At 36.0% G+C, this 22,303-nt stretch overlaps 1 protein-coding gene across 1 annotated transcript in view; it reads left to right on the top strand.

Annotated features, from left to right (window-relative positions):
• ALDH1A1 (aldehyde dehydrogenase 1 family member A1) overlaps positions 1 to 21,634 on the top strand; it is a 50,149-nt gene extending 28,515 nt beyond the window's left edge. The window contains exons 6-15 of the mRNA XM_027729020.2: positions 2,706 to 2,835; positions 3,884 to 3,945; positions 5,896 to 6,024; positions 8,466 to 8,579; positions 10,730 to 10,832; positions 11,378 to 11,562; positions 14,598 to 14,762; positions 16,664 to 16,821; positions 18,804 to 18,878; positions 21,034 to 21,634. Coding sequence (XP_027584821.1) covers positions 2,706 to 2,835; positions 3,884 to 3,945; positions 5,896 to 6,024; positions 8,466 to 8,579; positions 10,730 to 10,832; positions 11,378 to 11,562; positions 14,598 to 14,762; positions 16,664 to 16,821; positions 18,804 to 18,878; positions 21,034 to 21,106 — 1,194 coding nt within the window. The 3' untranslated portion in view covers positions 21,107 to 21,634. The remainder of the gene's footprint in view (positions 1 to 2,705; positions 2,836 to 3,883; positions 3,946 to 5,895; positions 6,025 to 8,465; positions 8,580 to 10,729; positions 10,833 to 11,377; positions 11,563 to 14,597; positions 14,763 to 16,663; positions 16,822 to 18,803; positions 18,879 to 21,033) is intronic.
• Positions 21,635 to 22,303: the final 669 nt, after the last annotated feature.

Consider the following 22,303-nt stretch of genomic DNA (forward strand, 5'->3'; position numbering starts at 1 on the left):
TCAAAGCCTAAACAAAAAGCCTGGCTCAGTGCTTATAGATGATACAAGTCAGAACTGGGAGAAATTTTGAATTTTGTGGCTATATATTTCATTAACTCCAGTTTGAAACTGGTAATAAGTGATAAAGCTTAATCAAAACCAAAGGCATCAATTAATTATTTAAAGGGAAGAAGAACATGAGGGGTAGGGAGTGATGTCCTGTCTTCACCAAGTACTATGTATTGGCTATTTTACTACACCTAACAGCAAACACTTAAGTTGTAACACCCCCACCTACAGATAGTGAACTAAGTCAAGAAATAAAATGTAAAATAGGAATGCATCCCTCCCCTTGTTTTACGTCCCACATATGATGCTATTTAAGAACATTCTGAAATTAAAATTTAGGCAGGATTATTGTTTGCACTGAAGATGAATACTGGTTTTCTGTCAATGGTGTAAAAAAATTTAAAGAGAAGAAGTATCATCACTCAGACTGATCCAGCTACAGTTTGAAGTATTTAGCCATTAGCCATAAACCATACTGTTGATAAGCTCATAAAATTTAAACCTTCAAATACATAAAACTACAAAACATCTATTGCCCATTATATGTCCTTACGACTGTACTATAGTTTCTCGGGAGAAATCTCGGGTGGCTGGAACTTACGTCTTTTACAATGTTAGATTTATTTGAGATAAGAGAGACAAAATTATAGCAGAGGTACATTTTTAATAGGAAAGTACATCCCCTTGTCAATTAAATATTGAATAAGCTGGCATTTTTTTCTTTATTGTAGCGCCTAAGGCATTATAAATTCAAAGAGGATGAAGATATAATAATTTTTTTTTCTACAGGAAAAAACATTGAGTTAGTTTTTGTTCCAATTTGCCATTTTCATAAAATGAAAGTATTGCTTTTCTCTGAGGTCCCTCCCTAGTTTCTAATTTACCGACTTTGTTTATATTTCTTACATCTTACTGACTTACTCATTTCCCCTTTTAGATAAGGTATGTTTGAATGAACTGCTTTCCAGACTTCATCAAAGTGAAGGGAGATTTTCTCCACTCACAGCTTATCCTACCTGCAAAACTAGTACTACGAATAACAAATAACCCTAGAGATCACTATATCTCTAGCCCTAGAGTGCACTAGAGATCAAAATAGATCCCAAAAGCTCATTGCAGAGGTATTGTCCTGTGTTCATGCATCTGACCAGGCTGAAATTACTCTGTTTTACTGTTTTGTTTAATGATAACATGTTTCAGAGGCTCAACAGCCCTGCAGGCAGGTGAATGGAACAATAAGTCAAAGCAGGGGACTGAAAAAGCCACTGAGAATTGTGTTTCTTATGTTTCAGTCTTTTGTGAAGTTGAAAGCTAGAAGACTCATAAGTTTGAGGACAGGGAATAATTTTCTCCCATTTCCAAACAGAACAAAACAGCGCCAGACATATTGCCTGGAATGGCAAGGGCATAACTCATTTAATCAGTTCCTTGTTGCAGAAAACCATCAAAAATTACTGTCTTCTCTGTTTGTTCTGTTCTCTTCCCAAGTATGATATCTGAAAAGTGTCCAGTCAACTAAAACTGTAGACTTCACTGGGGCACTATTGTTGAAAAACTGTTCTTAAAGGATCAGTCTGTAGATCCAACCTGAAATGCTAAAGAATCCCAACAAATTTAGAAAAGAAAAATGTATTTCTAAGACCTGATTAGATTGTGAAACCATAGTCTGGGTTTTTGCTACTGAATGTTATAACAGGATTGTTAACAAAGCGGTCCTCTGTGTCTGTTATGGAAAACCAGGGGGAAAAAATTAGGGGTGTCAAAAAGATGTTGACACTATTTAAGAACTGCATGTGGTCTTTAACTAGATGTCCCAATAATTAGGGGTATGGAAATGGCAATAATCCAAACCACACTCCTTGGGTTTGGCTGAAAATCAACCCTATTTAGTGCTGGTGTTTCTGTGGGTGGAGCAGAACTGGCCCACTGGAGAGTTATAGACGTTGAATGAATATTTACTGATCATTATTGCAAAAGTTTATATCTGCCTGGCATGGAGAATCAGGTTTAGCTTCAAACAAGACCAGTTAGATCACTCATTTGGTAGTTAGCCAATAAAAGAGAGTCTCCTCTGTGTAAATATTTATTTTTCATAGTTATTTTTTCTGTTAGGAGTTCTAATTGACTCAGATGTTTCTTTTGCTCATCAAACACTCCAGGCATTAGGGTTATATGCCATGTCATATATATATATATATATATATATATATATATATATATATGTTATGGTATTATTCGTCATGATTTGAGTCTTCTTGCTGATATGCGAGGAAGACCACTCATTTTATTTGCGTCAGATACTTGCACAGAGTCCTACCTGATCTCTTGACCTATGCTTGCAGAATATTTAATATAAACTAGAACAGTGTAACTGATTCAGATGGGAGAAATGTTATTGTTTTTTCAGTACATCTTAACATTACAAATTTGCCATGATAATGCTACCTGCATAGCTCCAGACAAATAAACCATCATGAACATTTCTCGCTTGTAAATTGCTACCTTAAGTTTTTCAAATACTGTGTCCTTCAGAGGGGAATTAATCTAAATGTTTGTACTAAAGACAAAAATCCTCAACCTGAACTACCAAAAGCTAAATGACAAAGTACAAGCATAAGAACCATTATCAGTATTTGATATTAACTTTTTAATTGCAGACAATGGAAGCCATTAATGGTGGGAAACTCTTTTCCACTGCCTACCTAATGGACTTAGGTGCCTGTGTCAAATCATTACGCTACTGCGCAGGCTGGGCTGATAAAATCCATGGGCGTACTGTTCCAATGGGTGAGTATTTTTGAGATAACAAAAGTACAGAACTGAAACCAATGAGAGCTGTAAATAACTGACTTATCTAAAAGTTGTGCTACACATAAAATATCTCAAATGGAAAATGTTTTAGATAGTTTTTAATATAGGTTATTAAAGATTTATCACAGTTTTCAGTTTAAACATTTAGTGCAGTTCTTCACATTTATTTCTTGTTCTATACACTACTAACCAGTATTGTTTATTGACCAATAAATTTAACCTGTATGTATACCTCAGAAACCTGTAGTGTACTTTTGCATAGAAATGTATGGCTTATGCAAGACTACAGTAGTGAAAACCAGGTATTTGCTTATTAAAGCTAAAATTAGCACAAAGAAGTAATATTTGTTTCAGTTATTGGATAATGTACTAGGAAGAGTAAGTACTAGGAGATAGGAAGAAGGAAAGAGTATTTTGCTAAAATTTCACTCTATTCCCTTTCCCATTATGTAGCTCTGTGAAAACACTGTCTCTCAAGCCACCTTTTCTCAGAAGGACAAAGCAAAGAATGGCAATAAAGAAGGAATTAAGGAAAACTGGAGTGATAAATACTTCCAACTTTTTTTGCATCACGTAGATCTCTATACTGGGCTTAACGGAGCACATGTTTGTTTGAATCAAAGAGAACTTTATACTTAATGGATTTGATTTAAGCTGAGACCTGATATTAAAAAATGTCTGATATGTACCTAGGATTTAAAAGAGCACTTTCTGAAACAAAAAAAGGCGATAAAAGAAAAAAGAAATTAAGAATGCTCATTGGTGTGCTGTGCATACTACATTGAGAAGCAGGGTTATCACTGCAAAAAGTCAGTCAGACTGGCAAAAAAAACCTTGGATGAAGAAAGTAGGCATTGAATCCAGATGTGCTTTATGGATCTTTTCATAGTTAAAATTTTGAAAATATCATTTATAAGTAAAATTGTATCCAGCTAAGTTTTGTATCCAACTTTATCATCCTTCTGATTTAACTGTCTCTCACAAATGCTTTGTCTGCATGTCTAATTATTTCTTTGTCCCATAGATGGAAACTTTTTTACATTTACAAGACATGAGCCTATTGGTGTGTGTGGCCAAATTATTCCTGTAAGTTGCAACTATTTATGTAAAACACAAATATTCCTTGTTACAAGTGGAAATGCTTTTGAAATTTTGTCTATGCAAGTGCATTTGTGAAAAATTACTAACCAGAAATTTTCAGATCCTGAAAGATAAAGACTATCCTGAGTACTCAAATTCTGCAACACAATTTTTGATGAGTCAGCCTGGTTCAACCTTGTCTCCCTCCTCCCTGTATATCGAGGGAAAATAAATCTCAAAAGATTGACAGCATAGTTTGAAAGATGAAATTATGTTTTGTAGGAAATGAAAGAATTAGAAACAAACATGTAAGAGAGTGTAATATTTACAGCCTACCAGCAATAAGCTGTTTAAGACCTAAAATATCTGTTCTGCTTCATGTAGCTTCCAGACAGATGGATTTTTAATTATAGCTAAGACTCACCGTCATAGTGGTGGCACAAGTAACAACACAAAGAATGTGTCCAATAAGCTCCTGTTTGACATGTCTAAACTCCCAGTTTTGAAGTCACTTATTTTAAGCAAAGATTCAAAAAGCCAACCTTGAAGAACTCTACTTTTAAATTTATTTGTGAGGTCTATACAGTTTTAGTGGGTGCCTGTGAAAACAGTTGCATGCACTAGACACTCCTAATCCAAGCACCTCTTTGCATATGGTAGTTGTGAGCAGTCTCACCTGACCTGCCTGACAACTTAACAGATTCTGAAATACCTTGTCTATTAGGTTTGCTCAAACATGTGAGTCCCACACAGGTTCCTGATGTCTTTCAGTTGAGCTTGAAGATTTGCTATCCCTTTATACCACCACATTGATTTGGAGAACATCTCTGGGATATGTTTGGATCCAGCCTCTAGGAGAGCTAGGAAACTGATGGTTTAGATTCCCTTGTAGGTCAGACATAAAATATTTCAAGTAAAACACTCAGTTAAGATAAGCTAAAGAACTATAAACACTAGATGTGACCATTTTAATAAAATTACATACTGGAAATATAAGCAACAGTTAGCACAAACACTGCCTTCCCTGATAAAATGTTCAAGGATTTCTGAGTATGTCTTAATTTTCTCTTCATTGAAAAAAGAACCACCAAGTTGGAGGTTTCCACATAAAGCAAAATTTTGAGGACTATGTGAATGTTGCAAACCACTTTTGATAGCTTAACATTTCCATTTCCTTTCTCTCACACAATCCTACTTTAATAATGAATATTCAGAAAATTCTGTAATTCCTCAGTTTGTGTTATTTATGCTCCCACTATTTTTGCTGATAGGGTGAGACTGAAATGAGACAAGGAGAGAGAAAAAGAATAGTTGCATGTATATTCCTCCAAGCCTTTTTGATATAATAGGAAGCTCTTAACTGCCTTTTTTCCCATTTATAAAGGTGTCTTATGAGCTGAGGCTTGTGGACTCAATGTTTCCCAAACTATTAGAAATATGTTTAAAGGGGCAAAGAGTTTTTATACTGATCACATTATCCCTCACACTGCAGAACACGGGGTCCAAAGCAGTCAGCTGCTCTGCAGTTTGTCTGGACAGACCACAACCAATAACCACCATTGAAACTTCCAGGGAAGACGGACGGGGTAGCATTATTTGTTATTACCTTACCTCTGTTAGAAAACTGAATTAATGAAGGATGTGATCATTTACAATAGCAAAACTCCCAATTGCACCACTAATTCAACAACTGTCAGTAAGGCTGTTAGGGGAGTACACTTACTGTTTCTTGAGCTTTTAACTAGTACCTTTGATCCCCTGTACTTACATATACAAAAATCACTTGTCTTTGTGTTATGTGGTTTGTCAGTCGCTATTTCAAAATACCTTCATTCTCAAAGGAGTTCAACAAAGAGTTCAACACCGAGTAGACAATTTGCACTATTATAACAAGAAAAGCTGAGGCATTTTTGTGATGTATTAGAAATCGGATACACTTTCTCATTTGTCTTTCAGTGGAACTTCCCATTGGTTATGTTCATGTGGAAGATTGCCCCTGCCCTTTGTTGTGGAAACACCGTGGTTGTCAAACCAGCAGAACAAACTCCACTCACTGCCCTTTACATGGGAGCCTTAATTAAAGAGGTAAGTCATAAACAACAAAGTTATTTGCCATTCTCAGAAATGTAAGAGTATTCTGCAGCTGAAATGCCACAGAGGTAATCTAATCAGGCTGGCCTCTGCCAGTACTTTTCATTGCATGCCTAGCCTTGCACTGTGGAACTTGCCTTACTGTAAACCAGTAAAGACAATCTAGGGCAAAAGTATGCATATCTTTCAGCCTAGTACACACATACAAAACCCCTCAACAGCTATTTAGAAAACTCCATTCTTTCAGAAATATATTTGTATTACAAAAGCACAGTACCTTTCAAAGTCAAAAGGAAGCAAGAACTCATGGATGTGGGTGGCAAGGACTTTATTAGTATAGTTATCACAGAGAAGAACCTGTTTGTACAGCTTTTTTTTTTTTTTAATTGAACAAAGTCTTCATCCACCTGGGTTTATTATTAACAAGATGTAAAATCACACTAGTGAGTGCTGCCAAACCTGTGAACTCTGTTCACACAGAAACTGTGAGAATACTCTTTGTGCTTTTGAACACGAGAGTTAATTTCTTCTGTGTCTCCAGAGTTAACTATGGTGCCCAGGCCAGCAAACACCCAAAGAGAATAGTTAAATAGTTTAGCTTTCTTCCGAACAAAATCAACAAATATAATCTAACATGTTTCAAAAGTTGGCACAGACGTCAATAATCACCAGGGCAGTAACCTTGCAGAGTTTTAATGGAAATGACTTGGCACATTTTATTATCTGTTTCAAAACAATGATTCAGCAGAGCATATTGACTGATTATGTATTAATATTACACAGAAACTAAATGACTATCAGGATGGACCCAAGTCCTGCTGTTATTGCATCACATAGTAAATGCTATTAGATAATACTGGGGACAAGGATTTGCACTAAAAAATATTAGAGACACCTTCCCTATTAATTTTTAACAATAAGTATCAAAAAGTATATGTCTCTGAAAAAAGTAACTTTACAGGGAAAGTAACTCAATTCTCCTATCAGTTTAATGAACTATCTATTCTGATATTCTGATTTCCTGAAAAGAATGCTCACAAGTGGGAATGTGATCAGTATCCGATTATACACACAAAGTTGGAGCCAAATCTCTGACAGTCATCACTTCAATAGCTGCTTTAGACTTGTGAAAATAGCTGAAGGTCTAATTTAACTTTCTACTTCTCAAGTGTCCACATTAAAAAAAAATATTATCGCTTTTGGTAATCTTCACTATAGTTCTTAACAGCCCTCACAAGTCTCCCTTTTTAATATATAGAGAAGAGCTTCTACAACAAACATGGAAATTAAATGTTCAAAGTGACACAGTGTGAATTAGTTCCATAAAAAATTACTCCTCTTACTTTTCTCTACCAATTAAGTATGAAATACAATGCTAAGCAAATTAAAGGAACCTCTGTGCCTCATCAATTTCAGGGTAAATATTAATCTAGAATATTAAATGAGCATAACAAACATGGACAGAGTGTATCTGAGCATGAAATTGTCAGTAATAAAAATTGGTAGAATAAAAGTAACACTCTTGTGTTGATAACACAGGGCATTAAGTTTTAGGAGCTGTAACTCACCACCTGAAATTCACCATTTTCCAAAAAAAATTTGAAACTTTGGCATGTAATATCGAAGTCCTGTTTAATGCTATAAAGAGACTTATTTAAGTGATAATGCAGGAGATTAATCTTTTTAATATTTTAATTCAATGTTTGCTCTGCAAGTGCCATTAAGATCCCATAGCTGCTGACAAAAAATCCAGCTACACTTCACACATCCTTGGAGTTTGCCTGACAACCTGCTGGAAGAAAATAGCTTATTTTGCTTATGAATGGAACGTAACTAATACAGGATTGAAGGGAAATCATAGATTTGAACAACAAGAAAAGTCTATTTGCACAAAAAATGTGCAGGATATTGGAAGTGTACATATCTCAGGTGACCCGCTTTTTCATGCTTGGTAGCTGATCTGCCTCTTTTTTGCTGTCAACTGTCATGTTGCCCACTGTACTCTCAACCTACATCCAGAGGAACAAGCAAAGACATTGAGTTTGAAGTAGTATTTCCATCATTTTTCTTAATAGAATTTTAGTCAGCAGATCATTAATTAAATTCCATCTAGCATATTTATCAATGTGCAGAAGTCAGCAAGTACACATGTTGATTTAAACAGCTTTAATGAAGCAGACATGAAAATAAGCAGTCTTTCTTTACACATCTGACTGAGTGAGAAAAGAAAAAAAAAGTATTTCTTTGGAAATGGCACCAACAAGGAACTAAAAGGGCATAAATACTGTGAGAATGAAAACAATTGGGGATGTAGGGCTGAGAATAAATGTATGGCTGAGAAAAGATGGCTGGAGATGGGAAGTAAAGCTGCCAGAGACATATTCTTCTAGTCATTATCCTTCTCCAAATTTACAGAGTTCTTTCTTCTAATTCAGGCAGGATTTCCACCTGGAGTTGTGAACATCGTGCCAGGCTTTGGACCCACTGCCGGAGCAGCAGTTTCTCATCACATGGATATAGATAAAGTAGCTTTCACAGGCTCTACAGAGGTACTGTAATGAATGCAAGAAAATATAAGCAGGAAATGTACCCCTCTGATTCTCACAAATGATTTAATGTCTTAACTTTTTCTATGTAATTATTTTAACTCTCATCTTTCTTTTGACTGATGGTTTGTTAAACAAATTCTGTTTAATGATTTGTTGGTTATTGTTAACTTTAAACATATTTAAACAGTATTTGCTGTTGCTGTCAAGCCCTTCAAACAAAGGCAGTCAATGAGATAATTAGGTTCTAGTATACCAAGGCTATTTTAAGTCTTATGCATTTAAAACAGAACATTTTCATAACATAGTTTGCACCTTTTTTTAAGAAGCTCTGTTCTCCTTAATTTTAATAACAACAGGATGGTAGGAAGGTACCTAAGAAATCTCATTCCTGGTTCTGCACACACTTAGATGAGGAGATGGCTTTTTGGTATTTCAATGATACTTAGGATCATCTGGGTGGTTTTAGAAGAGTATTTGGATATGTATTAGTTTAATAATTAAAAGAAAGGTCACTGTTAATTTTCCCTAATCTTCACCCTGAAGAACTGTGAGTGATATAATTGAAGATTTCTCATTGTAGGCATTATATAGCTGTATCCTTGGTACAGTTCATTATATTGTCTGTCTGCTTGCATGCTAAATGGAAAAGCTGACATCTGGCCTCTTAACTTCTTGGATATAGACTCCAAAGATAAATATCATTCCCTTTTGTCAGGGATCAGTACACACTGAGTGCAAGAGCTATGTTTACTCTTAGAAACCTTTAGTTCTGAAGTAATGGGAAAAGAAAACAACCCAAACCCCAGACACAAAAGAAATATCCCACAGATGTTCCCAATACACTGTAACAACTACAATTCCCAGTGCCCCATGACCCTCCAAAGGCAAATGGACCCAAGGGTGTATTTATAGATTTTGGTGACAGTCCTCTACTGGCAGTGCAATTTAGCAATGAGAAATGATGGCAGGAATGTTGGCAGAGGGAGGAAGTTTATCTGGTGTCTGCTATACACAGGCAGTCAGAGACCAAAGCCACAAGAGATACAAGCATGTTTTTCCTTCACAGTTTTTCCAGGGCTACTCATAGTAAGTAGTTCCTTAACTTATGTCACCAGTAGAAAGAAGCGGCATAGGGGTTCTACCTCACAGTATCCATTTCCTCCTCTTCTTTCTTTTAAGGGAGAAATTGGAATAAGGAAGTGTCCATACAGGCAATGTAGATTCTTTCCTACGTCTTTGTGCATCAGAGGGCTTTTCCATGTATAAAACAGAGAAATTTCAACCTAATGGGAGCTACAGGTGGAGCAGAAATCAGTGCCTACTTTAGGTTACAGATACATGCAAGTATAGTGGTGGTAACCCAAAAAGCAGTTAACATTGATGCCTCAGGATTTTTAGGATTTTTAGCTTTTTATAGATTTTAATGTAGCTGTGTAGTCTGTCGCCCTTTACAATAGTAGTTAACACTCACCAAACCCTATTCCCCTATTTCATACAGAATTTTCTAAATTTTTTAGGCTTGTTTAGGCATCTTTCAAGGCAGGACTATAGTAAACACATTCTGTTTAAGCGCATATGCACCCCAGGCCTGAACAACAAGGTAGCATCATAGTCAAAGCAACCTTCAACCCTGGAATCTCGGAGAAGCTCCAAAGACAGTACATACTGTGAAGAAGAGGAAGATGAGGAAGAAAGGGGTCTTAGGATGTCCAACTCAATTTCTGGGGGGGCATGCCAGGGGGGCAGGTTTGGGGAGGATCTGGGGGCAGATAGTTCTTGGATCAGACCATAAGTTGTGGAACCCCTGGACATGGGTGTGAGCACTTTTGTACTCCTTGCACCAGAATGCCTTCATTAAAGACCTGCTCGATATCTTACCTATACTAAATTTACCTTGTGCGTTTTTCCTCCTTTATCTTTAGGCAACAATATGAATGTATACAGGGGGAAACTATTCTAGAAAACAGTTCTGATTCATAGGCTACAAGTCACCTGTACCCTGACTCTTCAATTTTTTTAAATTTATTTTTCATTTTGTTGCTGGGATAGTAGATAACTGTGGATGGATTTTCACTTCTGAGGAAGTCAGAGAAGTTTTTGACGTCATTATAACTTTTTTGAGATGAAACTGTCCTCTCCCTACCTTCTAGGTTGGCAAACTGATTAAAGAGGCAGCCGGAAAGAGCAATCTGAAGAGAGTTACCTTGGAACTTGGAGGAAAAAGTCCTAACATTATATTTGCGGATGCAGACTGTTAGTAGCAATTTTATTATATAAACTACTACTATTGCAAATTTAATTCTCTTTTTCTTTTCTCTGTCAGTAAATGGTTTCAAGTAATTTTTAATTTTAATTATTTGAGTAATTTTTAATGTTTTCTGGTCATGCCATAGTTTTAAGTTAGATTGCCACCAAAACCTGATGGCTCCTGAATAGGTATGGATCTATGACAACCTGTCCACCCTTAATGTAATGATCATGCTAATGCAATATGAATGCAGAACCAAAAGTAGATTTATACAGGTTTATTAAATTTCTAGCTAAATACTCCTCTTGCTACTGCTGACACAGCAATTAACGTTGGATCTACATTTCACCTAGAACAGCTTAAGGTGTGTTTAACTAGGTGTATCATGCTGCTCTTGATAAGAGTAGTTCGGACATAAGTAAATGGTTTAAAGGATCATAAAATAAAAAGTGCTAAAAAGGGAAATGCGATGCAGTGACAAAGCCTAGTAAAGAATTTATGATGTGACAATTGGTGTTTATGATCTGATGAACTCTGCATTTCTTTGCAGTGGACACCGCGGTGGAATTTGCACATATTGGTGTGTTCTATCACCAGGGACAGTGTTGTATAGCAGGATCTAGGATTTTTGTGGAAGAGCCTATTTATGATGAGTTTGTTCGCCGAAGCATTGAAAGAGCAAAGAAGTATACTCTTGGGAATCCTCTGTTGCCTGATGTACAGCAAGGCCCTCAAGTAAGTAATGTTACATGTTTCCACCATAATTATGTCACAACATCACAATTTAATGTGCTTATAAACCTATTGTTGCAGTACTTTCAAGGCTAAGTATGGTTTTCTAGTGGATAGTCTAGAGGACGAGGAGGAAGAAACTGGAGAGATTGTTGTTTACAACACTATCATAAGCCAAAGGGTGAGGCCTCCTCTTTTCTACTTCCTTTTATTAGTGAGGAGAACACTTATAAAAAATATAAGTGCTCTGAGAAACCTCCAATGCATCAGCTGTAAAAGTGCATTACAATCACCCATGTCATGTTAGAGGTTGCTAACTACATATTCAAATAGTGCCACTGTAAGTGACTAGCTTGAGGAAATAAGATTTTTAGTGTCTTTTCCCCTTTTTCAAGGTACTAGACCTTCATTATACTGCTCTCAGTTTTAGAATATTACACAATTTAAATACAACAGTTTATTATTTTTTCCTGCTTTTGTTAAAAGGTTATGCCAGTAGTTTCCCCATCAAATGAATGCTAAAATGCAACATTAATAACTATAGTTATCACAATGCTGTGAATTCAATGGATCACATCAGACCATTGTTAAATTAGTTTTCATCTAATCTTATTTCCATATCAGCTTATACTGCAGGCAGAGCTATTATGTGTACATTTGATTATCACAGAATAAAAGAACTGTTTTAGAGAAAGGAAAAAGTTGGAGACAAAGCAATTCCCATACATTTGATAGTATAACGTGTTCTTCATTGGTTATCACAGTCATTTTATGTAATAAAAGACACCAAGTAAATTGGAAAAAAACACATTCCAAGCCACACAAGATTTGGGAAATTTAAAAATATTAAGGAAGGATACTATTTTATTTTCCTGCAATGTTTTCCTATGTTTTGATACAAGATAATAGATTCATCTGAATAAATTTTAAAAGGCCAAGAGCAGGAAGGTTCAAACAAGTGAATTCCAAGTGTCTGTTGTACAGCTAGTATAAAATTAACAGAGATCTTCTATCAGGTTATTGTGGCTTTACTGAGTTTGAAATTCATACTAACAATTTGAATGAGAAATGTAAGTAAACTTCTACTAAAAAAATAAGGAAGGTTAAATGTGAAAAAGCAATAATGAAAATATTTTAAAGAACAGAAAGATTTTTTTCTCCTCTAGTCTCACCATTTGCCATTATTGACTTATTTTTCTTCTTAGCAAACTTTAGCAGAAACTTAACAATTTTACAGATTAGCAAAGTTACTGCTTTTTGAACTGGTATGACCCCTTTTAATGGAAAATTGTGGTTTGGGTGTAGTTTCATTTGTGGTAATTATGTTAAATATCTCTCTTTGTCTTCAAATTGCTTGTGCTTTGACTGATTGTTCCTAGAAACAAAAACTGATAGCCTGTATCAGGCCTATTCACTGTGATGTCTTGCCATAGAGAAAAAGACGTACTTTTGTCCAGTTCACAGGCCCTCTGGGGCCGCACCTGCCCTAGACAGCAAGTTTGGGTAACACTGTGCATGTTGGACACCAAAGCAGAGTCAAAAGCCCTATTGGAATTCAAAAGATACTATATACGCATTATTAAGAAAAACGATGATGATAATAACAAAGGAAGGACTGACAACATGAGCTGTATCATATAAACCTTGTTTTCTCTCCAAGATGTTTATGTGGCCACCAGGGTAGCAGAAATTTTATGTCTTCAGCATCCAGTAGGGCAAACATTTCTTTGAAAGTAAAATGACAGAGAGTGCAGTGAACTAAAAGTCATCTCCTTATAAATCCATATCCTTATAGCTATAAACTTTTATCACAGCTTTATTTAAATAGCTGTTTAGTCTAATATGTGTCCAGAATTCCCGAGAACCTTTGAAAATATTGTTGTGTTCTAAGACCATAGTAAAACTTGTTGCTCAGACTGAAACTCAACATTTTTATTGCACAAATAAGAGAATAAGATACACACCTACTCTGCTCTGCTAACTGATGTGTATGATCACAGAGAAGAATAATCTGTGCAAGAGTCACTCTGGAAGTAATCTCAGTATCTTCGTGAGCTAGTACTTGAAGGACCGAAGTCTGAAATAATGAAGGAAAGAATCATGAAAATGGAGCAAAGAAAGAAAAGAAAAAGAGAATGTTAGAGACATTTACCAAACAAGCTTTATCATTAAGGTTTTTTTGACATACATGTTATCTTGTGCACAACTTCCCTTCAGGCCTGAAGGGTGATTGGTGGATTTGGACCTTGGAGGAGAGAAAACAATGTGTTATCTGTTTCTAGTCCCCATTTACACTATTTGTTTTTATCCATTTTGTCACAGCAAACTGGAAGGAGTTAGAGAAATATAAGCACTTGTTGTACTGTCACCATAAACTTCTTTTCCAGACTAAGGCCCGGCATTTTGCCAAACTATAGAACTAAACTGCAATATACTTGGCATATATTGAATTTGTTGGTAAGCCTGAGTGAATGGAAGGGCAGAGATTGGCTTCATATCGTAAACAATTTGTCATCTATGTTTCTCAAATGACAAGTGTATTTGTCTTTATTCCATTAATAAATCAGAATGAATTAAAAATAACATTAAATTTAAATTATATTTAATAGTTGTTTTTTAACTTCCTCTCATATTTTAGGAAAGCAGTATGGCCAATCTACCAGACCTGATGAAGGACAGAAGGGTTTTGCTGGCTAGATCAAGCCCTCCATTATTTTTTCAGAGTCAAGCCCAGCAATTTTTGATTTGATGAACCATTTCTGGTTGGCAAGAGTACTGAGAAGTATAAGGCACATTAATTTTGTCCCTCTAAACCTCATTCTAGTATGTCAAAATTTCTGATTATTGGTCTATTTGAGAAAAGCCTGCAAATTTTTTAGAAGTTAGTGACAAGAATATTAGCAGTGCTCACTACCTGTTCCACTTCAACACATGTAATTGAACAAAGTTGGAACATTGTTAAGTTTAGATCAGTGAGTTAGAAGACCAACTGTTATCAGTGTGTGCTGTTTTCATCCCTGAAATATCTTTTCATTTAGATTGACAAGGAGCAGTATAAAAAAATCCTGGAGCTAATCGAGAGTGGGAAAAAAGAAGGAGCCAAACTGGAATGTGGGGGAGGTCCATGGGGAGACAAGGGTTACTTCATCCAGCCCACAGTTTTTTCTAATGTTACTGATGATATGCGCATCGCCAAAGAAGAGGTAAATAAATTTTTAGCCATCTGTTCTCTCACTGAAGGTTGTCTATTTAAATGTCTGTACAAAATACTCATTCAGAAGGCCAAGCAATGACATAAAAATGCTCTCGATAAGTCTGTTGTTCCATCTTGGTGATGTTTAAAGTGCTTTTGTTGGTTTCTGATGCCCATTTCACCAACTTGGTTGTGGTGAGGAGAGGAGTATGAGACTGGCCTGCCAACAAAGTCTCCTATTTAGAGTGGAAGCAGATAAATGCTGAGGTTTGGATTATTAACATCAGCCCATACTGCCTGTGTGTCACATACCAGCATCACAGTGACCAGTAACAGAGAAGCAAACAGTGGAGGCACAGCTTGTGAACAATTTACACTGCCTAGGGAGCCAATTAATTTAGTGTTAGGACACAACATGCACCAGGCAGCTATTTTGCAATATGAGAAACTAGTTGATTTGTACTTCCACATGCCTGTTGTTGTTGGCAATTACCGTACATCAGAGTTTTGCCTCTGTGGAGTTATTTAACTTAGATCAGTTTTCAAGTGTGTCTACACATGACTGAAGAATCTTTTACTGACCCAACTGAGGTGACAGTGCCAGGGCATCAGTGAAAGTCTGCAAGGAACAGCAGAGAGGAGTGCAGAGCTGCTATGTCAGCTAGCTCTGTAAACACAGCCTCAAAGTCCAGTCATGACCTCTTCTCTGTGTTTTCTTATATTCATCTTGATTAATAACTGCTGCAACTGGGCTGCAATTGGTGTCCATTATACTTCTTCATAAAAAAAGGTCCTTCAAAATCCTCCTAACTGTTGCTTTACAAAGCCAACAATACTACTGATGCAGTCTGATGAACATAGCTACTACATCCACCAAGAGTCAACAGCCCTAGTTAAAATGAACACCACAACAGCTAGAGTTAGTTGTGACAAGGAGAAAGCTGTAAAACAGGAGAGAGCTCTATGAGACAGAATTTGGATTGTTTCTGCCATCCAGGAGTCAGGTAAGAAACCACACAGAGTTATGGGGTTTTTTGCTGCTCTATTAGTTTCTCTTTGGTCAGCAGTAAAACGACTGCTTCTCACATTATTTTAAATGTAAGGAAAAATGAAACCCCAGATAGCCAAGACAATTTAAAGAATATCCAAGTTTTGAAGCTCACAGTTTGAATAGTAGGGGAATGTTCAGTGATTTTCTGACCTATGTAAATCAACTATTGCAACACTAGTTAGAAACTAACATTAAAACTCAGTCAGGTAGAAAGCTCACAATCTGTTGGAATAGGAGTAATTGGATGTAGTAATGTCCCCTTACAATACACAGTCTTGGCATATTGTGGTGGGCATGGGCACCTCTGGCTGAGAACACGGAGTGATTGTAGCAGGAAAGCGGAACCTGAAGGACTATTTTCTCACCTAACACCCATATGGAAAGCAGAATTAGTTGTTCCACTTGGAGTACATTCCCAATTGTGCAGCTACCTACAGAGACAAAAGTCTAATAGAAAATTTAGGTGAAGAAAAATTGCATGTCTTTCTCAGCTTTAAAACTAGAGTTTGCCAAGAAAATACCCATTTGTTGGTAACCAATATAGATATCTAGCAGAGTGTGACAGCATGTTAGCTACCTTTATGGTGGGAGTCTTTTAATCCTTGTTATTTGTTTTCATAATTTATTTATTTATTGTTTTATTAATCATTTTATGATAGGCTATCTTGATTTACATCATATTTCAAAAATCTTTATGTGAATTTACAGTATTTTTTAGAAATTTTTCCTGAAATATACAGTCTTGGCTGAATGAATTCAGGAACAAAACCATCTAATAGATATAAATTTAATAAATATAAATTACTTAAAATAGTAAGTTATTCTAGTCCAGTTTAAAAGCTTACATGTGTTTGATACAGATATTTGGACCTGTTCAACAAATCATGAAGTTTAAAACTATAGATGAAGTAATCAAGAGAGCAAATAATACTACGTATGGTTTAGCAGCAGCAGTTTTTACCAAAGACATTGATAAAGCATTGACGTTTGCAGCTGCTCTTCAGGCTGGAACAGTATGGTAAGTCACGCTTTTTTAAATTCTTCCTTTAGATCTGCAGGTGTCAATGGCACTGATTGTAGGACATTTTCACACTTTTTTGGGTGGTATATTTTTATATTTATTCCTTGTCATCTTTGTAGAGGTGGATCATTGTCATCCTCCTCTGTATCTCCTCCCCTCACCTTTCCCTACTTAATGTGCTATTAAATACTTACATCTTGAAAGTCTTCACACAATTGGCCTGTAAACTTAGTCTAAAAAAGGAAATTGACTTGCTAAAAAGGAAAGGAAACAATAAAAAAATACAGTGAGAGTACCCTCTTTCTTTACGTTCAGGATCTGGGGATAAATTAATAGAGAGCACGCAAAGGAAGGGAGCAAAGGTGGTAAAGGGCCTTGAGGGGAAGTCGCATGAGGAGTGGCTGAGGTCACTTGACCTGTGCAGCCTGGAGAAGAGGAGACTGAGGGGAGACCTTATTGCAGTCTACAACTTCCTCATGAGGGGAAGAGGAGGGGCAGGCACTGATCTCTTCTCTGTGGTGACCAGTGACAGACCTGAGGGAACGCCCTGAAGTTGTGTCAGAGTAGATTTAGGTTGCATATTAGAAAAAGGTTCTTCATCCAGAGGGTGGTTGGGCACTGGAATAGGCTTTCTGGGGAAGTGGTCACAACACCAAGCCTGCCAAAATTCAAGAAGTATTTGGACAATGCTCTCAGGCACATAATGTGACTCTTGGGGATGGTTCTGTGCAGGGCCAGGAGTTGGACTCGATGATCCTTGTGGGTCCCTTCCAACTCAGCATATTCTGTGATTCTGTGAATACCTAATTTATGGGGATTGTTTTCAGTATTGTGTAAAGAAATTAGTTATCTGAAGTTCTGTGGCCATTAGCCTGGGCAGAACATCCATCTGTAATGGAAAAAATTGATAAAATGTGATTGAACAAAGGAAGGAAACACAAGCTGAGGGAGAACTGCTACAAGGCCAACTATTTCCAGCAATGGAAAAGAAGAGGCAACCTACATAGAGCTGGAAAATAAAAGGATAAGAGATACAAGAGTGAAAGCTTGGAGGCATAGCAGACTGAGTCTAGACACTATCACTGACAAGAACCTGCTTTTCCATACAATTATTTCAATGTATCAGAAGGAGAACAACCAGTTTTACTTGAATGCAAAACCTGTGTCCAATTTACATTTTATCTGAAAGCACTTGCAACGAGCAAAAATTCCTGCCCAGGTCCTGTGACCTAAAACCAGATACTTTCTAAAAATAAGTTAACAGTTTTGACTTAGGAGTTGTTATTCTTTATATGGAAGAAAGTTTCAAACAGAGGTAGAATCTTTGGGTTTTGCTCTTACATGATTGGTGGTCTAGGAATCCTTAACTATGAACAGAATCTCTTCTGTTGAAACCAGCAGACTGGCAGAAGAGATTATAAAATATGTAAATAGAGAATATTTGATTTGACAAGGTTGTATGACAAAAAGAGCTTCTCAGTCAGGAAGCAGGATGCACATTCTGCCAAAATTCTTCATACTTACAAATTCCCCTTTGAAGTTCCTTTCTTACTCATTGTATCTTGTTCTCAACTACAATACAGAATATGGTTTAACTGAGTAGAATCAAACAAAACTTCCTAAACATGTACTGAAGCTATCATGAGTTTATCAATAAGAAATGGACCTGCAGAAGACTTAGCTTTGGCTAGTGTTTTGTTTGAGAGCTGATGTACAAGTTAGGAGCTTTATTGAGGCTATCAGAGAAAGGTATGATGGTCATTCTGCTTGAAGACCCTTCATGAGTATTACAACTGTAGTTGATTTTAATGCTTAATTTCTCTGAACCTTAAACTACATTTATTTTTGCAAATATATTACTTAGTTCTAGTTTGTGACTATCACCATAGGTTTCTTACAGTTGACAGAAAAAACATTGATTTTGCAGAAGTGAAAAAAGTTTCTTCACACTATCAAAAGTAATTTTTCTGTTCTTCCAGGGTTAATTGTTATAGTGCAGTGTCTGCTCAGTGTCCTTTTGGAGGTTTTAAGATGTCAGGAAATGGACGAGAAATGTAAGTAAATACTTTAAAAAATGTAGATTCACAGGAACTACAAAACGAAATTCCAAACCCCAACTTTAAATATGCATAACTGGGATGTCCAGTTTGAGATTTTGTCACATTAGGCTAGTATTTAGAGGCTTCGGGTTGTCAGAGGCAATATCAACCAAACAATTCCTCCACAAATAAGAAAATTGTTAAGATACACCCTTTTTCAAAATTACTGGCTTTAGAAGCTTGCAATCTACTGATGAGCAAAACTGACCAGTTTGGTTTTGGTTTACAGTTTTTGTACGTATAGAGAAACTGTCATTTTCATGAAGATATATATGTGTGTAGTTTGTGATATCCCCTTCAAATGCTAGGCTTTGGAAAAGAAGAGACTTTTCAAAATCCTAGATTTAAATAAGAGTTTGCAGTTAAAGCCTTGTGACAGCAATGTTTTTACAGTACATGCCAACTTGGCCAAAAGTTATGATGAAAACAGTGCTCTGTAGTCTTTGGACCTTTGTTTTTTTCCCAAAATAGAAGTGGAGTATTATACAAAAATCATAAACTAATCAAATTTTTTCAAACCTCTAAGTTTTAGTCCAGTTTCCACTTGAATCATGTCCTGTTTTATCTTTATTTGTCCTTTGTTAAAAATGCCACATATATAGGAACAAAAAATTATTTTTAAAGCCATAACTAAAAATCAATACTTGTAAGCTTTTCCTTTTATTAAGACAAATCCATAAAAATTTTAATGAATGATAGAAGTAGTTAAAAAATATATGTGTAGGTGAGGTGCTTCAGAGCTTCTTTTTATGTATTTTTTTTAAGAGATAAAGACTAGTATTTTCATAGTTGCTCATCACTGGACACAGTCTGCTCCTTATGGCAAAGCTCCCGCTAGCTTCAAAGGAAATGGACTCAAGTCAATGCTGAGAGCTTTAGAAAACTGCAAAATGGAAAAATGCAATAATTTAGACCATTATTATCAAATACTGGTTTGCATTTGGTGGGTGCCAAAAAATTGGACATAATCAATTCTGAATCACAGTCTTTAGCAGAAATATTTTTTGAATTCGTTCGCTAGAAATAACAGAAAAACAATAAGAGACTATCAAAAATATTTTTTTTCTATAACAGTGCATTTGGAAGGAGTTAAGCTTTTGTGCTAATTAAGTTTTTTGGTTCAAAGTCACAATTATCAGACCAATAAAAATATTCCTGCTAAAGGACAAGGATAGAATTATCACCAGATAGATGTCTGTTTGGAAAAAAAATTGTAAATATACAGCAGTCAGTTTTAGGAGAGGCAGAAATATGTGTGAAACAGCTGCACTGAAATAATTAGGAACTCAGTGTCAAGCCACTTCCTTGAACCCCAGAATTAAATTCCCTGTATAATTCTTGGAATGATAATACCATTATGAATTAAACTACTGAATGTCACATACTAACAGAATGGCTCTTCAGAAATTAAGGGAATCAGTAAACATATTCCCCTAGTACAAGGGTCCTGAACAGAGACTTCTGTTTTGCCTATATGCCTATCTAGTAACATGTCAGTGAGAACGGCAGAACTTTATACTGTAGCAAATCTATGTTCGTAAAGCAATCAGTTATGTCTAGTTTGTGTCAGATGTCAAATATCTAGGCACACAAACAAGCTTCAACTCATCACTGAAAATGTAAAGGTGAATCATGCTAAAACATGTCAAATATTAAAGTTTTTTTCATTGTCTGAGAGTTTTCATCATGGATCAATTATGTCCTCCATTTGCTTGAGATGAAGTGTCTATTCTTTAATACTGGAGAAAATTCTTGGCTTTAGAAGAAGACCTTTATGACCTTTGCAAATAACTTGTTGAGCGTGCTTGAGAAGATCTAATATGTTCTTGATTTGCTGCACAGAAATGCAATTTAGAAATATTCTAAATTAAATGCCATTCTTTTGCACAGATAAATTGCTGTCTCTCCCACTTTTCTCAGGAAACTGTTGCTGTAGCTTTTCAAAAGGTTTTCAGCAGCAGTCTAGCTGCACAGCTGTGTTCCAAATATGTCCAGTGTACTTGTTATATATATATGGCCAATTGCACAGCATCACTGAAAATCCCATCCAGAATAAAACTCATATAAAAAGCATTAGCATAAATATTGCTCTTGGTTCTCTTTTATCTAGGGGAGAATATGGACTCCATGAATACACAGAAGTTAAGACTGTCACAATCAAAATCCCACAGAAGAACTCGTAATGCTTCTTGAGGTGCAGAATCTAACAGCTTCAAATGAATCTGAAAAGACCATCTGAGTTCTTAAATGTTTTATTGTCCAAATGATTCATTAACCTTTTTGCTTTCTGATTATATAAGAGGTACTTGCTTGCATTAACAATATAAGGAATAACATAGAAAAGTTTAATTTGATTAATTGTGATAAGGAATCTTTAATGTCTGGTACATAGCTAACTAATTTTAAAAGTTCATGTCCAGAAAGATCTACTCCTGTTTTCAGTTGAAGCTCTCTGTAGTGCTATGAAAATTTGCCTACTTTGCAGGTACAGTTTGAATTTTTGTGGTCTTCTAAATGTTAGATGGCAAGCTCTCTTTGCATTTTCTGGTTTTTGTGGCCATAACAAAAGCACTTATGAGTAGTTAGCAGATAGATACTTTTCTGTATCTTTCTCCAGATGTATTTCTTAGAAGATTAAATTTGTTCATGATGCTACACAGATGTAACATTAAAAAAAATTAAAAAAAATTAAAATTCACCTACAAAACCTACTACTTCTCCTTTCATTAGACTTTTCTACTACACTAGTTTACTAATAAATAATACTAATAAACAATAGTTTACTATTTGGCACTATGTAGCACAGAGGCACCACTGGTGTGTTCAGCTCATCAGACTTATATCTGCTATATGGAGACTAAAGTCCCTAATATTTTGTCAGTATTATAATTGGAAGAATATGAACACACAGAACACTAAGCCAGAAGGGACAACACTTGGCTTGTGTCTGGTATGGTCCAATCACTAACCATCCATCTCTTAAAAGCACACTAGGGCTAGTCTGAAGCCACTCCCCTCTGAATGTGTTCTATGTGGGTGGTTGGTTCTCTTGTCTTCCCAGCATCCTTTGGCAGCACAGGACTGAAAATCCTGCCCTACTTATGCTGCCTGCAACTGCAAGCCCAAGCAAAGAATGACTGAAATATAACGCAAAAAAAGGGAAAACCCAGCATAATAGAGGAGTATAGGAGAAGGACCAACTCGACCTTTGCATGCATATATACATTCTGTTTAGAATGTCTAAACTATTTTAATACTGTTTTCAGCAACATTGTAAATATACGGTTCAGTTCCTCTTTGACAGTCTTGACAGGTAAAAGAAAGCTTTCAGTGGTCTTGTTTTGTCAATTTTAATGTTTCAGTATGATCAAAATGTAACA

Source organism: Pipra filicauda, unplaced genomic scaffold, assembly GCF_003945595.2.
Source record: "Pipra filicauda isolate LSUMZ 115617 unplaced genomic scaffold, ASM394559v2 scaffold37_size4185640_pilon, whole genome shotgun sequence".
NCBI lineage: Eukaryota > Metazoa > Chordata > Aves > Passeriformes > Pipridae > Pipra > Pipra filicauda.